General features: G+C 39.4%; 1 protein-coding gene across 1 annotated transcript in view; it reads right to left on the reverse strand.

The window, feature by feature from the left end:
- Positions 1-7,442: 7,442 nt before the first annotated feature.
- The window catches only part of tasora (transcription activation suppressor a), a 73,276-nt gene continuing 62,804 nt past the window's right edge, over positions 7,443-17,914 (reverse strand). Inside the window, 2 exon segments of the mRNA XM_062038323.1 lie at positions 7,443-8,391; positions 13,410-13,824. Coding sequence (XP_061894307.1) covers positions 8,049-8,391; positions 13,410-13,824 — 758 coding nt within the window. The 3' untranslated portion in view covers positions 7,443-8,048.

A 17,914-nucleotide genomic window follows, 5' to 3' on the forward strand; every position in this document is an offset into this window, starting at 1 on the left:
TTCATTAAAAAATAAAACTAATTTGTATACATATGAAAATGTATTCAGTTATAAACATTAATTCACTTTCTTTTTTCCTTCATGGATCTAAACTTTACCACTGCTGGTAGTTTTTTATATGTTTTTATTTAATAAGTTGTAGGTGTATTTATTTCAGTATAAAAGTGTAAAAAGTGTTATGGTTGGGTCATGAAATGATGATAATGGTGTGCCAGGGCATACATACACTACCGTTCAAAAGTTTGGGGTCACATTGAAATGTCCTTATTTTTGAAGGAAAAGCACTGTACTTTTCAATGAAGATAACTTTAAACTAGTCTTAACTTTAAAGAAATACACTCTATACATTGCTAATGTGGTAAATGACTATTCTAGCTGCAAATGTCTGCTTTTTGGTGCAATATCTACATAGGTGTATAGAGGCCCATTTCCAGCAACTATCACTCCAGTGTTCTAATGGTACAATGTGTTTGCTCATTGGCTCAGAAGGCTAATTGATGATTAGAAAACCCTTGTGCAATCATCTTCACACATCTGAAAACAGTTTAGCTCGTTACAGAAGCTACAAAACTGACCTTCCTTTGAGGAGATTGAGTTTCTGGAGCATCACATTTGTGGGGTCAATTAAAAGCTCAAAATGGCCAGAAAAAGAGAACTTTCATCTGAAACTCGACAGTCTATTCTTGTTCTTAGAAATGAAGGCTATTCCACTAAATTGTTTGGGTGACCCCAAACTTTTGAACGGTAGTGTACATTTTATATTTAACGCTTAAATCTCTGGAGTCTACATCAACTTCACATCTATCCCTCATTTGAAAATGTTTTTGTTTTTTTTATGTTGTTTTTTTGTTGGTTTGTTTTCCGCCCTTTTTTGTCAAACAAAACTATGTTTTTTTATGGCAAACACACAAAATATGCAAAATCTTCCACCAAAAATATTTTTCTTAGTGGAATATTTGATGTGAAGTAATGGGAACCTTGGATAGGTCAATAATTCATAATAACATTGATTTTGATTCAATATTATGTTTTGAGCAATGACAGTTTGAAAGAAGAAAAAAAACCAGCTTTGTTTTATTAGTCAACATTGCAACTTTTTCTAAATTACATTTAACCTTTTTTATTTCACTTTTGTTTATTGTAATAGTATTTTTAGAATGTGCCGTGGGCCTTTAAAACATTAGCTGTGGGCCGCAAATGGCCTCCGGGGCACACTTTTGACACCCCTGCTATAGATAATAAAAAATTAAATGTGATAAATGTATCGATAAAAAGCAGAGCCTGACTACGCATGCGCGTTTATCATAACTCTCTCTGTCTCTGGCCCTCCCTCACCAATGCTGCTGCACGCACAATTTGTTTTGTTTTCAACCCCTTCTTAACCCTGAACGTACATTGAAAATACACGCAACCCTAACTCAAAATGCCGGACATTTGAGGCATTTAAGAAACTCCACCCTGACAGCTGCGCAAAAGAGGACATGTCCGGTGAAAAGAGGACATATGGTCAGTCTAATTTTACGTCCATTTATTGGATTTGTTAATAAAGTAGCGAATGTCTGACTTTGCGAGTTTACTTGACTTTTCAGTGCGCGGCCCTTGGTGGAAGAAGTTGTCAAAATAGAAATGACATATATTTGAAATATAACAAGATTTAGTTAATTAGAAAATACAATGATACTAATTTATGGATCAATTTAAAACAATAAACATAGTTACATGTGTTACTGAACATTTATATTTTTTACAGGCAGCATTTTTGATACATTAGATTATGCAGTTACACAATTTTATTCTTACATGGGAAAGAAATATAGTAAAAATGTAAGAACAAAAGAGAAAAACCTTTGTCTACCTTCTATTCCCGCTCTTTCTTCTTCCGCTTCCTGGTGTCCAACACACAACACATGTCCTCATATCCTGTGTCCCCCGCCCTTAAGTTCCCCCTACAATGGTTCCGGTATTGTCCTGTGACCCGAGTAACCAATACACGACGGAGTGTATAAAAGTTTTAATTGGCCCACCATTTTAGCTGCATATTTAAATTATACAATTGTAACCGAGGGTTTATATATGTCGCCCATACTGTACAAAACTACAAAACAACAAACACGGAGGCTCCAGTTTTACACCACTTTATTTCGTTTGTTTTTCAAAACTCCGCTCCACCACAACGTGTCACCACTTCCGCTCTTAGCGCCTTCAAAATAAGAGCTTATAACAGGAACTCAACGTCACAAAGAGGCAAATCCATAAAAATAGGTTACATAATGAATTCATCATTGGACATAACAATTTCTTTGACGCTTACAACGCAATGCGAAGATTTAGCAACAATCTAATGCTTAGATTGAGCTATCTGTTAAATACAATGCTAAGTTTTAGCAACAATCTAATGCTTAGATTTAGCTATTTGCTAAATCTAATGCTAAGATTTAGCCGATAGCTTCGCATAATGAACGTTGTTTATAAAGTTGTCATGTTCGTGTTTGAAGGATGAGGCCGTAACTTACTTTTTTCTGATAACTCACGTTCTCAACCATCGACATCTTATAAGTAGACGCAGCATTGGCTGCTGTGACACGAGAAATTGGGCCGCCATCTTGAAGTGGTGATGAGGAGCCGGCGAGCAGCCTAAACTGACAGTTGACAGGTAGAAAACAAAGATGCTAAACTGACAGTTGACAGGTAGAAAACAAAGATGCTAAACTGACAGTTGACAGGTAGAAAACAAAGATGCTACACTGACAGTTGACAGGTAGAAAACAAACATGCTAAACTGACAGTTGACAGGTAGAAAACAAAGATGCTGAACTGACAGTTGACAGGTAGAAAACAAAGATGCTAAACTGACAGGTAGAAAACAAAGATGCTAAACTGACAGTTGACAGGTAGAAAACAAAGATGCTAAACTGACATTCACCCATTCACACACACATTCACACACTGATGGCGGGAGCTGCCATGCAAGGGATATAAGAATATTCTATTACTGTTAAGCAAACTATGAATAATAAAAAATGTGTCCTTTATTATAGCTAAACGTATGACGAAAAAGCGGGTGAAAATCAGTGGTATTCAGTGAGTTAAGATGAATTAAATGCGCTGACAGTTCATTGCTCCTGCCAAATGAATTGCACTGACTGGAGCGGATCACCACTCCAAGATGGCGGCCCCGCGTCTCGTCAGCGCCAGTGGGCAGTAGCACTCCAGGCTGCGTACCCTTAGAACAGGGATCACCAACCTTTTTGAAACCAAGAGCTACTTCTTGGGGACTGATTAATGCGAAGGGCTACCAGTTTGATACACACTTAAATAAATTGCCAGAAATAGCCAATTTGCTCAATTTACCTTTAACTCTATGTTATTATTAATAATTAATGATATTTACACATAATTGAACGGTTTAAAAGAGGAGAAAACACGAAAAAAATGACAATTAAATTTTGAAACATAGTTTATCTTCAATTTCGACTCTCTAAAATTCAACCGAAAAAAAGAAGAAAAAAACTAGCTAATTCGAATCTTTTTGAAAAAAAAAAAAAAAATTTTTATGGAACATCATTAGTAATTTTTCCTGATTAAGATTAATTTGAGAATTTTTTGACATGTTTTAAATAGGTTAAAATCCAATCTGCACTTTGTTAGAATATATAACAAATTGGACCAAGCTATATTTCTAACAAAGACAAATCATTATTTCTTCTAGATTTTCCAGAACAAAAATTTTAAAAGAAATTCAAAAGACTTTGAAATAAGATTGAAATTTGATTCTACGGATTTTCTAGATTTGCCAGAATATTTTTTTTTGAATTTTAATCATAATAAGTTTGAAGAAATATTTCACAAATATTCTTCGTCGAAAAAATAGAAGCTAAAATGAAGAATTAAATTAAAATGTATTTATTATTCTTTACAATAAAAAAAATAAATTTACTCTAACATTGAATTAAATTGTCAGGAAAGAAGAGGAAGGAATTTAAAAGGTAAAAAGGTATATGTGTTTAAAAATCCTAAAATCTTTTTTAAGGTTGTATTTTTTCTCTAAAATTGTCTTTCTGAAAGTTATAAGAAGCAAAGTAAAACAAATAAGTGAAGACCAAGTCTTTAAAATATTTTCTTGGATTTTCAAATTCTATTTGAGTTTTGTCTCTCTTAGAATTAAAAATGTCGGGCAAAGCAAGACCAGCTTGCTAGTAAATAAATTAAATTTAAAAAATAGAGGCAGCTCACTGGTAAGTGCTGCTATTTGAGCTATTTTTAGAACAGGCCAGCGGGCTACTCATCTGGTCCTTACGGGCTACCTGGTGCCCGCGGGCACCGTGTTGGTGACCCCTGCCTTAGAACATGTCTATCTTCTCAACAACATACATGTGTCGCCATACAGTCTTGCTCTACCACATTATATGGCACGGAAAGTTGAATACTAATCAGTATTGCCCCCTAGCGGTCACACATGTAATAACATCTGATCATAACATCCCCCTTTTTGTAAGACAAAATGTATTAACATGACTTATCACATTAGCTGTGTCAGTTATTTAACAACTTATCATTTAGTCTAGCCCTGACACATAATGTATGTGCAGTATGAACACTTTCAGATTACATAGGCTCTCTCCAATCTAAGCCAATACTATTTATAACACATTCACAACAATCAATATACATTTTGTTCAACATCTTTAACATGCATATTGACTTTTATTTGTTTATGAGTTCAGTCTATCAGGCCTTTGGATTTCTATTGTGGACCTTCTTAACTCAGGTTCATTTGGAGTAGGTGTGTGACAGTCAGTGTTACAGTCCATAACAGGTGTGGGTATTACCTGAGATTCACCACAGGTTACATCGAGCTCACCAACAGTGACCACCATTCGGTGACCACAGATGAAGCGCTAGCTGTCCAAAGTCGGGACCCAGGGTGGACCACTCATCTGTGCATCAGTTGGGGACGTCTCGGCACTGCTGACCTGTCTCCACTCAAGAGGATCTCCTGCTGGCCCCACTATGGACTGGACTCTCACACTATTATGTTAGATCCACTATGGACTGGACTCTCACTATTATGTTAGATCCACTATGGACTGGACTCTCACACTATTATGTTAGATCTACTATGGACTAGACTCTTACACTATTATGTTAGATCCACTATGGACTAGACTCTTACACTATTATGTTAGATCCACTATGGACTGGACTCTCACACTATTATGTTAGATCCACTATGGACTGGACTCTCTCACTATTATGTTAGATCCACTATGGACTGGACTCTCACACTATTATGTTAGATCTACTATGGACTGGACTCTCACTATTATGTTAAATCCACTATGGACTGGACTCTTACACTATTATGTTAGATCCACTATGGACTGGACTCTCACACTATTATGTTAGATCCACTATGGACTGGACTCTCACACTATTATGTTAGACCCACTATGGACTGGACTCTCACACTATTATGTTAGATGCACTATGGACTGGACTCTCACAATATTATGTTAGATCCACTATGGACTGGACTCTCACACTAATATATTAGATCCACTATGGACTGGACTTTCACAATATTATTTTAGATCCACTATGGACTAGACTCTTACACTATTATGTTAGATCCACTATGGACTGGACTCTCACTATTATGTTAGATCCACTATGGACTGGACTCTCACACTATTATGTTAGATCCACTATGGACTGGACTCCCACTATTATGTTAGATCCACTATGGACTGGACTCTCACACTATTATGTTAGATCTACTATGGACTGGACTTTCACAATATTATGTTAGATCCACTATGGACTGGACTCTCACACTATTATGTTAGATCCACTATGGACTGGACTCTCACACTATTATGTTAGATCCACTATGGACTGGACTCTCACACTATTATGTTAGATCCACTATGGACTGGACTCTCACAATATTATGTTATGACTCATTAACCTTTTTGACCACCCCCAGCATGATCATTCTGTCCAGTTCTTTCTTTAGGCAGTCTTTCAGTGGGGCTGGAACTCTGCGTGCTGCATGCACAACTGCTATTTTATATGTGAAGGGCATAACACCAAAACCCTTGAAAACATCTGAAAAGTTCTGAACAATTGTTTCCATACAGTCAAAGAAGCATAGGTGGTGCACTTTTCCTTGAACTGTGACACTCAACCTACACGTGCCCAAACATTTAATTGGTTGTCCATTGTAGTCTTTCAGTCCAGATTCTTTTCTTTTTATGTGTGGCTTATTTTTCATTGCCTTTACGTCGCACATGCTTATGAGATTTGCTTTCGCAAAGGTATCTAATGCTTAAACCAAAAATAAACAAAAGGTGAGTGCCCCTAAGAAAAGGCATTGAAATTGAGGGAAGGCTATGCAGAAAACTGATGGCTACAAAGTAAACAAAAACAGAATGCTGGACGACAGCAAAGACTTACTGTGGAGCAAAGACAATGTACATACGAACATGACATGACAGTCAACAATGTCCCCACAAAGAAGGATAAAAACAACTGAAATATTCTTGAGTGCTAAAACAAAGTAGATGCGGGAAATATCGCTCAAAGGAAGACATGAAACTGCTACAGGAAAATACCAAAAAAAGAGAAAAAGCCACTAAAATAGGAGCGCAAGACAAGAAGTAAAACACTACACACAGGAAAACAGCAAAAAACTCAAAATAAGTCAGGGTGTGATGTGACAGGTGGTGACAGTACACCTACTTTGAGACAAGAGCTATAGTGATGCATGCTTGGTTATGCTTTAAAGTCATATCCAACAATTGCGACGACGACTTTTTACTGTCAACTGAGTTTAGTTTTTTAATGATTTCTGCTGGTGGTGTGCCTCTGCGTTTTTTCAAAGCAAAAAATGTTGAAAAACACTGTTTTGAACGATTATCTGTCGATTATTACTTCGATTAATCGATTAATAATCGGATAAAAGAGACAAACTACATTTCTATCCTATCCAGTATTTTATTGGGGGGAAAAACAGCATACTGGCACCATACTTATTTTGATTATTGTTTCTCAGCTGTTTGTAAATGTTGCAGTTTATAAATAAAGGCTTATTTAAAAAAAAATAAAAAAATAATAATAATAATAATAATTTTAAAACAAACAAAAAAAACTCTGCGCATGCGCATAGCATAGATCCAACGAATCGATGACTAAATTAATCGGAAACTATTTTAATAATCAATTTTAATCGATTTAACCGATTAGTTGTTGCAGCTCTAGTTTGAACCAAAGGTTGATCAATCCCAGCAGTACCTCTAAAAGGCCACTAGGGGACAGTAATGCACTGCAAAAACCTTTCCTGTTTCCTTTTGTCTTCAACAAAAAGCCAGTTTGGGGGAAATGTGTTTTGAAACTAGAACTCGAATTTCCCTCCGTGTAGTGTCAGTGAACTGGAAAACTGCTTTACTCAGTCAGGTTTTAATAATACAAAAAACATTTTAAAAAAAAGCAAAACATAAAAATGACTTAAGTTAAAATCTATCAGAAAGAAACAGGTTTCAGGGAAACAAAACAAACATATTTTTTTTTTACAACACGTATGTAACATATTCTGGAAAAGTTTGTGTGTCACATGTTAGAAATGACAAGGGTGCCGGCAAAAAACTAACCTTAATAGACCACGGTCCCGTGGGGAACTGGACTGGAGCTGCATAGAACCACAAAGCCATCACTCTGTGACACCTAAAAGAAAGTCCGAATGGACGGAAGATCTTCGGTAGCACCTGAGCTGCACCCACTTAGTCCTGGTAGCGCCCCCTGCAGGCAGACATGGAGAACACGGACACTCCGCCTGGCTCTGCTTGCGAGGGATTCGGGCAAAGTAGCAGCAGGTCCTCCGTGGACCGGCACCTTCTCAGTCTTAAAAGCTCCTAACAATAATCAATAATCGAGAGATTGATGATTGGAAGTCAATTAGTGGTCGGGTGGTGAGAGAAGTTTCTTGTTCATTCTAAGAAGTGCTGAGGAGCTCCTTGAGCACCAGGAGGTCACGTTAGATGTTCTGCAGCCTACATCCCGTTAAAGCCTCCGCCTCCTTGCTGCCAGCCCCAGTGCTCGCTGGTACTCGGTCTGGGAGGGTAGTGGTACCCGCCTGGCAGTCCTGCAGAGTCCGCGCTAGTCCGTCGTCTCTGAAGCTCCCAAAAGTCCCTCCCGGGCGAGGGTGTGGTCGGCGAGTCTGAGGGGAGGCGCGGGTGCTGCTGGTTGGCGCTCCACCACGGCGGGCAGCCGGGGGGCGCTGGTGGACGGGACGGACGGTGCCGAGGACGACGGCGGCGGTGGCGGTCCGGGTGGACGTGCTGCTGGTGCGCCGTTGCCATGGCGACGCCTCTTGCTTCCTTGTCCCCGAGAGGGCTGGCAATGAAACGGGTTGATTTTTTTTTTAAAAGCTGCTTTTCTGCCGCACTCATGTTTTACTAGGGGTGTAACGGTACATGTATTTGTATTGAACCGTTTCCGTACGGAGGTGTACCGAACGGGTTTCCACACGGACATATAAGGTAGCCGCCTAAGCTAACGTCTTAAAGGCCTACTGAAAGCCACTACTAGCGACCACGCAGTCTGATAGTTTATATATCAATGATGAAATCTTAACATTGCAACACATGCCAATACGGCTGGGTTAACTTATAAAGTGACATTTTAAAATTCCCGCCACACTTCTGGTTGAAAAACTCCTTTGGATATGATTTATGCGCGTGACGTCACAAAATCCACGGAAGTGGTCAAACCCGATACAAAAACCTCTTGTTTTCTTCGACAAAATTCCACAGTATTCTGGACATCTGTGTTGGTGAATCTTTTGCAATTTGTTTAATGAACAATGGAGGCTGCAAAGAAGAACGTTGTAGGTGGGATCGATCGGTGTATTAGTGGCTAAGTACAATACTTACAGCAACACAACAAGGACTACTTACTACGCCTAGCCGATGCTTGCCGCCAAACCCACGGATGAAGTCCTTCGTCGCGCCGTCGATCGCTGGAACGCAGGTGAGCACGGCTGTTGATGGGAAGATGAGGGCTGGCTGGCGTAGGTGGAGCGCTAATGTTTTTATCATAGTTCTGTGAGGTCCGGTTGCTAAGTTGCTAAATTAGCCTTAGCGTCGTTAGCAACAGCATTGTTAAGCCTTATCAGGCTGAGAATTTTTAACCGTGTAGTTACATGTACATGGTTTAATAGTATTGTTGATCTTCTGTCTATCCTTCCAGTCAGGGGTTTATTTATTTTGTTTCTATCTTCATTTGAGAACGATGCTATCACGTTAGCTCAGTAGCTAAGTGTGTCACCGATGTATTGTCGTGGAGATAAAAGTCACTTTAAATGTCCATTTCGCGTGCTTGACTCTCATTTTCAAGAGGATATAGTATCCGAGGTGGTTTAAAATACAAATCCGTGATCCACAATAGAAAAAGGAGAGAGTGTGGAATCCAATGAGCCAGCTTGTACCTAAGTTACGGTCAGAGCGAAAAAAGATACGTCCATCACTGCCTCTCAAGTCCTTCACTGTAACGTTCCTCATCTACGAATCTTTCATCCTCGCTCAAATTAATGGGGTAATCGTCGCTTTGTCGCTCCGAATCTCTCGCTCCATTGTAAACAACGGGGAATTGTGAGGAATACTAGCTCCTGTGACGTCACGCTACTTCCGGTACAGGCAAGGCTTTTTTTTATCAGCGAGCAAAAGTTGCGAACTTTATCGTCGATTTTCTCTACTAAATCCTTTCAGCAAAAATATGGCAATATCGCGAAATGATCAAGTATGACACATAGAATGGATCTGCTATTCCCGTTTAAATAAAAAAAATTCATTTCAGTAGGCCTTTAACAAGCTGCTCCGCTTCCTTCTGCCTCTGTCTCTGTCAGTCCTCTACACAGCACCCAGCATTGTCCCACCCACACAACCATCTGATTGGTTACAAACAGAGCGGTAACAGCCAATCAGCAGTGCGTATTCAGAGCGCATGTAGTCAGTGCTTAGCGTTTAGCAGGTAAGCATCAGGCAGCGGACTCTCCCCAAATGATAATAAACACCTCCCAGTCAACTACTAGTAACATCACTATGAGTCCGTTGACCTTCTAGAAATATAAACTGCAGCTCGGCTCGCTCGCAGTCCTGGCTTGAGGTGAAGGCTAATTCGCTTTTAGCATAACGTTAGCTAATTTTGCGGTGTGTGTTACGGACAGCAAAGCCCTGTCTGTCTGTTATTTCACTTTACCTTTTTCTGTGTTGATTGAGCTGTGTTGAAGCAGCAAAAAAGGACATTATGTTAAATGAAGAGTTTCTGTCTCTGATAGTTGATATAATAATGTAACTGCATCATTAAGCCTACATGAACTCCATGGTGTTCAGGGATGAATAGTCTCTCCTATTGCTATTGTACTATTTTTTTCAGCTATAGTTACATTAATCATTAGTAATGCAGCAGCCTAGTTTTGAATGGCAGGGTCCCTGCTATCACATGTTGATACAAATATAACATTTACATAATAAAAATCAACTACAGGCTTCCCAAATGCTGTAATAAATTAAGCATGATGAGTTGACTTGAAACTGTTTAATGTTGCACTTTTTATATGTAGAAGAAAAATTTTGTCATTTTATTTAATCTGAGCAACAACTTGAGGCAGTTTAATGTTGATTAACAGAATTATTATAGTGTTCCACAGTTAAAAGGATAAAGCCATTGTTTACAAATTTGATAAATAAATAACCAAAACATTTATATTTTGTTGTTTTCTTACTGTACCGAAAATGAACCGAACCGTGACCTCTGAACCGAGGTACGTACCGAACCGAAATTTTTGTGTTCCGTTACACCCCTACATTTACACTTCAAAATAAAACCAACTTAATCATTACTCTTCCACTTTCGCTTCTACGAAAAGTCCAATCGTAAAAACTCGGGCTGTGAATCTTTGGGCACCACATTATCCGATTCAAAATCAATACTTCTTTTCAAATACATTGGATGCCAGAATCAGCACCTCCAAGTCCGAGTCTATGGTTCTCGCCCGGAAAAGGGTGGAGTGCCATCTCCGGGTTGGGGAGGAGACCCTGCCCCAAGTGGGGGGAAGAGTGGATGGTGAGATCGACAGGCGGATCGGTGCGGCGTCTTCAGTAATGCGGACGCTGTATCGATCCGTTGTGGTGAAGAAGGAACTGAGCCGGAAGGCAAAGCTCTCAATTTACCGGTCGACCTACGTTCCCATCCTCACCTATGGTCATGAGCTTTGGGTCATGACCGAAAGGACAAGATCACGGGTACAAGCGGCCCAAATGAGTTTCCTCCGCCGGGTGGCGGGGCTCTCCCTTAGAGATAGGGTGAGAAACTCAAAGTAAAGCCGCTGCTCCTCCACATGGAGAGGAGCCAGATGAGGTGGTTCGGGCATCTGCTCAGGATGCCACCCGAACGCCTCCCTAGGGAGGTGTTTAGGGCACATCCGACCGGTAGGAGGCCACGGGGAAGACCCAGGACACGTTGGGAAGACTATGTCTCCCGGCTGGCCTGGGAACGCCTCTGGATCCCCCGGGAGGAGCTGGATGAAGTAGCTGGGGAGAGGGAAGTCTGGGCTTCTCTGCTTAGGCTGCTGCCCCCGCGACCCGACCTCGGATAAGCGGAAGAATATGGATGCCAGTTCTATGATGAACTACATTCCTCCATAAAATGTATTAAAGTTAAGTTAAAGTGCCAATGATTGTCACACACACACTAGGTGTGGCGAAATTATTCTCTGCATTTGACCCATCACCCTTGATCACCCCCTGGGAGGTGAGGGGAGCAGTGAGCAGCAGCGGTGGCCGCGCCCGGGAATCATTTTTGGTGATTTAACCCCCAATTCCAACCCTTGATGCCGAGTGCCAAGCAGGGAGGTAATGGCTCCCGTTTTTATAGTCTTTGGTATGACTCGGCCGGGGTTTGAACTCACGACCTACCCATCTCAGGGCGGACACTCTAACCCAGGGGTCACCAACGCGGTGCCCGCGGGCACCAGGTAGCCCGTAAGGACCAGATGAGTAGTCCGCCGGCCTGTTCTAAAAATAGCTCAAATAGCAGCACTTACCAGTAAGCTGCCTCTATTTTTTAAATTGTATTTATTTACTAGCAAGCTGGTCTCGCTTTGCCCGACATTTTTAATTCTAAGAGAGACAAAACTCAAATAAAATTTGAAAATCCAAGAAAATATTTTAAAGACTTGGTCTTCATTTGTTTAAATAAATTCATTAATTTTTTTACTTTGCTTCTTATAACTTTCAGAAAGACAATTTTAGAGAAAAAAATACAACCTTAAAAATGATTTTAGGATTTTTAAACACATATACCTTTTTACCTTTTAAATTCCTTCCTCTTCTTTCCTGACATTTTAAATCAATGTTCAAGTAAATTTATTTTTTTTATTGTAAAGAATAATAAATACATTTTAATTTAATTCTTCATTTTAGCTTCTGTTTTTTCGACGAAGAATATTTGTGAGATATTTCTTCAAACTTATTATGATCAAAATTCAAAAAAGTTATTCCGGCAAATCTAGAAAATCTGTAGAATCAAATTTAAATCTTATTTCAAAGTCTTTTGAATTTCTTTTAAAATTTTTGTTCTGGAAAATCTAGAAGAAATAATAATTAGTCTTTGTTAGAAATATAGCTTGGTCCAATTTGTTATATATTCTAACAAAGTGTAGATTGGATTTGAACCTATTTAAAATATGTCATCAAAATTCTAAAATTAATCTTAATCAGGAAAAATTAGTAATGATGTTCCATAAATTCTTTTTTAAATTTTTTAAAAAAGATTCGAATTAGCTAGTTTTTCTCTTCTTTTTTTCGGTTGAATTTTGAATTTTAAAGAGTCGAAATTGAAGATAAACTATGTTTCAAAATTTAATTGTCATTTTTTTCGTGTTTTCTCCTCTTTTAAACCGTTCAATTAAGTGTAAATATCATTACTTATTAATAATAACATAGAGTTAAAGGTAAATTGAGCAAATTGGCTATTTCTGGCAATTTATTTAAGTGTGTATCAAACTGGTAGCCCTTCGCATTAATCACTACCCAAGAAGTAGCTCTTGGTTTCAAAAAGGTTGGTGACCCCTGGTGTAACCACTAGGCCACTGAATATATATGAGGAACATGTTGAGTTGAATTTAGTCGAATAAAACTAAATCCATTCATCAAAAGCTTATGACTTAAACTAAATGACCAAAAATACAGATTGAACGCAACAACACTGGAGGTCAGCAAGGGACAACAAGTGTTATCCAAGAGGAGACTGAGGGCACGAAGGAAGGAGCACTGCAGCAAAGTGGAGACTATTAGCGTGAGTGTGAAGAAGGGAACAGGGGAGGGACCTCATTAAACGATGCCTTTACTGACCTCAGAGTGTCGCCCTCTACAGGACAGGAAGTGGAACTGGAGGAGACCACGTCCATGGAAATGTGTCCGTGCTCCATTTCTTCCGTCCTGCCGTCGCTGGGGTCTGCGGCCGCGCTCGGGTCGGACGTCGGCGTGGGGATATCGGCGCAGTCGTCGCTTTTCCAGCGGGTCTGACTTTGTGCGGGCGACCCCGCCCCCTCGCCCTGCGCAGCCCGGACCTCGGCGCCCGAGCACTCCTGCTGCCTCTCGGCCCGCAGGTGTGAGATGGCCATCTGTAACATGTGCAGGTCTTTGTCCGAGTGCTCCGGGACCAGCTGGTCCAACGAGGGAGGACTGCCGGAGTCGGGCTGCAGGCGGGCGAGTCGGGTGGCATCGCCGGCGGCGTCGTCCTCGCAACTCGACGCCCTCAAGACGCCTGAGGACACACAAGACTTTAGTCTCCTTGTATTGTGTGGACTGGACTTTTGGAATTAAACGTGACTCCAAAGTCACACAAATCTGAGTTTTGTAGGCCACTAATTCCAAAATAGGCAGTGGCTCACTTCTTTTTACACTTGTATGGAGGACACACAAGACTTTAGTCTCCTTGTATTGTGTGGACAGGACTTTTGGAATTAAACATGACTCCAAAGACACACAAATCTGAGTTTTGTAGGCCACTAATTCCAAAATAGGCAGTGGCTCACTTCTTTTTACACTTGTATGGAGGACACACAAGACTTTAGTCTCCTTGTATTGTGTGGACAGGACTTTTGCAATTAAACGTGACTCCAAAGACACACAAATCTGAGTTTTGTAGGCCACTAATTCCAAAATAGGCAGTGGCTCACTTCTTTTTACACTTGTATGGAGGACACACAAGACTTTAGTCTCCTTGTATTGTGTGGACAGGACTTTTGGAATTAAACATGACTCCGAAAGTCACACAAATCTGACTTCTTTTAGGCCACTAATTCCAAAATAGGCAGTGGCTCACTTCTTTTTACACTTGTATGGAGGACACACAAGACTTTAGTCTCCTTGTATTGTGTGGACAGGACTTTTGCAATTAAACGTGACTCCAAAGACACACAAATCTGAGTTTTGTAGGCCACTAATTCCAAAATAGGCAGTGGTTCACTTCTTTTTACACTTGCATGGAGGACACACAAGACTTTAGTCTCCTTGTATTGTGTGGACAGGACTTTTGGAATTAAATGTGACTCCGAAAGTCACACAAATCTGACTTCTTTTAGGCCACTAATTCCAAAATAGGCAGTGGCTCACTTCTTTTTACACTTGTATGGAGGACACACAAGACTTTAGTCTCCTTGTATTGTGTGAACTGGACTTTTGGAATTAAATGTGACTCCAAAGTCACACAAATCTGAGTTTTTTAGGTCACTAATTCCAAAATAGGCAGTGGCTCACTTCTTTTTACACTTGTATGGAGGACACACAAGACTTTAGTCTCCTTGTATTGTGTGGACAGGACTTTTGGAATTAAACGTGACTCCAAATACACACAAATCTGAGTTTTTTAGGCCACTAATTCCAAAATAAGCAGTGGCTCACTTCTTTTTACACTTGTATGGAGGACACACAAGACTTTAGTCTCCTTGTATTGTGTGGACAGGACTTTTGGAATTAAACGTGACTCCAAAGTCACACAAATCTGAGTTTTTTAGGCCACTAATTCCAAAATAGGCAGTGGCTCACTTCTTTTTACACTTGTATGGAAGACACACAAGACTTTAGTCTCCTTGTATTGTGTGGACAGGACTTTTGTTGACTAAATTACTGATGTGCATGCATAAATAAAAAAATGGCGGACGCCCGCAATACAGTATGGGTAGATTTATACCATGTATTGATAATTCGCTGACGATGTTTCCAATCGGCGACGTCACCATTTTTGCACATTCTAAACGGACCGTTTGAAGGAAGGCAAGATTATTTTATTTTATATATATATTTTTTAATTTATTTAATTTTATTAAAAATTAATCAATCCAACAAAATAATACACAATAATACCATAATAATACAATTCCAATTCCAAAACCGGCCCAGCAACATTCAGAATAGCAATCAACAGAGCAATTGAGAGGACACACAAACATGACACAAAACAATCCAAAAGTAGTCAAACAAAAATGAATAATATCAACAACAGTATCAATATTAATAAGAATTAAAACATAGCAGTGATTAGAAAAATCCCTCATTGACATTATTATTATTATTTTTTATAAATATCTTCACATGCCTCCATGCTTTTGATTTCAAATTTCCGGGACTTATGCAGATCCCAAATGCACAACAGCAGGTACTAATAGGTAATCAATCAATCAATGTTTACTCATGTAGCCCTAAATCACGAGTGTCTCAAAGGGCTGCATAAGCCACAACGACATCCTCGGCTCAGATCCCCCAGGTAAGAAAAGTTGGTTTTGCATGATAGGGCCCCTATAAGGTTTTTAGACTATAAGCTGCTAATTCCCCCCACAATTTGAAACTCATTTACGATATTTTCCGGGTTCACGAGACTTCACATGGTGCCAGTAAATTGTTCACATTGAATCAAACGCACTCACACAATCATTAAGCAGGCATGTGATTTGACCACAATGAAAAAGACTGAAAAAATTTCCGGGGGCCTGGGGGACGAAGGCCCCCCAGCCAGGCCCCCCGAAGCTCCTGGTTTTTCACCAATTTAACATGCTAAAATTAACAAAGACAGCACCATTTGAAGAAAATATTTGAGTGTTTAAAGACATGAAAACATCATTAATAGAACATACATAAACCCAATTATAATAATGAATCACTGTATATGGTTCAGTCCCAACAGTATTTAGTCACTAATATTTACATCTTGTGTTCATTTCACATCCACAGGTGTCACATTGATCAGTGTTATTATCTACAGTTTATTTACAGTATTACCACATTACTTCAGTTCACTTCACACATTAGCTTTCTCGGAGAGCCCTAACATGAGCCTTCCTTGCAAATTTCTGAGCAGCCTGCATTTTCCTTTTGGTCTCTGCTTTTGTAGCTTCTTTTTTGGATTTTTGGATAAATATAACAAAATACCAAATGTAAACATTTCATTCTTTTCGCCAAAATAGGATATAAATTCATGAAAATATTTAAACATGTTTAGTATTGTTTACTCGTATTTGAAAATAGGAAATAATAATAATGTGAGGACACTGACATATTGCATGAAACAAGTGTGAAAATATTTACCTTTAAGATTGTTACACCACTGACAATAGTTTCAACAGACTACATAAGACAGACCTGGGCATTCTGCGGCCCTTTGTGCGTCCCTGTCCGGCCCGCGTGAGGCCAATTATAAATTACAAAATAAATTTTAAAAAGTATCTATGTCGAGTGTGCAATACAACGGTGCTGCTTTTGTTTTGAAAATCTTTATTTGTATTACTTCCGTGTGGACGTATGCGTGTGCGTGATTGTGAGTGAATGTGAACAGCTGCAATTACAAAATAAAGTTGAAAAAACATCTATGACCTGCGCGCAATACAACTGTGCTGCTTTTATTTTGAAAAGTATTATTTATGGGCGTGTGTCCGTGTGTAACCTGCGAGTGAAGGTGCACATGCAGCGACAAGTGATGCACGGTTTACACCCGAGACGCTGTTGATGAGGAATGGCGTGTTTTCAACAAGACATGAACTGCCAAGAAACGTCCCCTCACCTAAGGTGCGTGCCTGCGCAATTGCGCACTGCTCAAGCGTCCGCTGCGCGCAGCAAGTATATGCCGCGCACCAAATCAAATCCCATCTGAATTCTAAACAAAATAAACATATTTATTCTATGTAATTTTGCAATGCAACTTTGAGTGACAGTGACAACAAGCGGCCCTAACGGTGTTCGTCAACACCGTTCAATTGAACACCGTTCAATTATTGTAACGTCTATCGAGATGCTTCGAGGACAGGAATTATATCGATCACTTTATTGAGCAAAACTGTTTATATTCGGACATAACCACACCAAAAACATGAGTAAAACACTTCTATCTCGAAAAACTAGTCATTTTCTGCCGTACAAACCAGGCCAAAAGCAACTTGTCATCTGTCACCAACACGCATAGCACTAAACCACTGGTGCGTTTAAGGCCACACAAAAAGTCGGACAACTCAAACACCACACAAAGTTAAACTATGACTCCTCAGTCATACGTGTGCTTATTTTACTGTCATTTATTATTAATGTTAATTTATTTATATTAGTCATGGAATGCTGTTACACACACTATGTTGAAGTATTACTATTATTATTAATTATTATTATTATTATTATTATTTATCTTACGGTATATATCAAAAATAATATTGAGCAAAATTTAATTGAAATATTGTCGATGTGGCCCTCCAGCAGTGCTCGGGTAGCTCATGCGGCCCCCGGTAAAAATTAATTGCCCACCCCTGACATAAGAACTTAATATTACAAAATAGTATTATATGCAAATTTATTTCAAATAAATTGTTAAC

The sequence above is a fragment of the Entelurus aequoreus genome, linkage group LG26 (genome assembly GCF_033978785.1).
Source record: "Entelurus aequoreus isolate RoL-2023_Sb linkage group LG26, RoL_Eaeq_v1.1, whole genome shotgun sequence".
NCBI lineage: Eukaryota > Metazoa > Chordata > Actinopteri > Syngnathiformes > Syngnathidae > Entelurus > Entelurus aequoreus.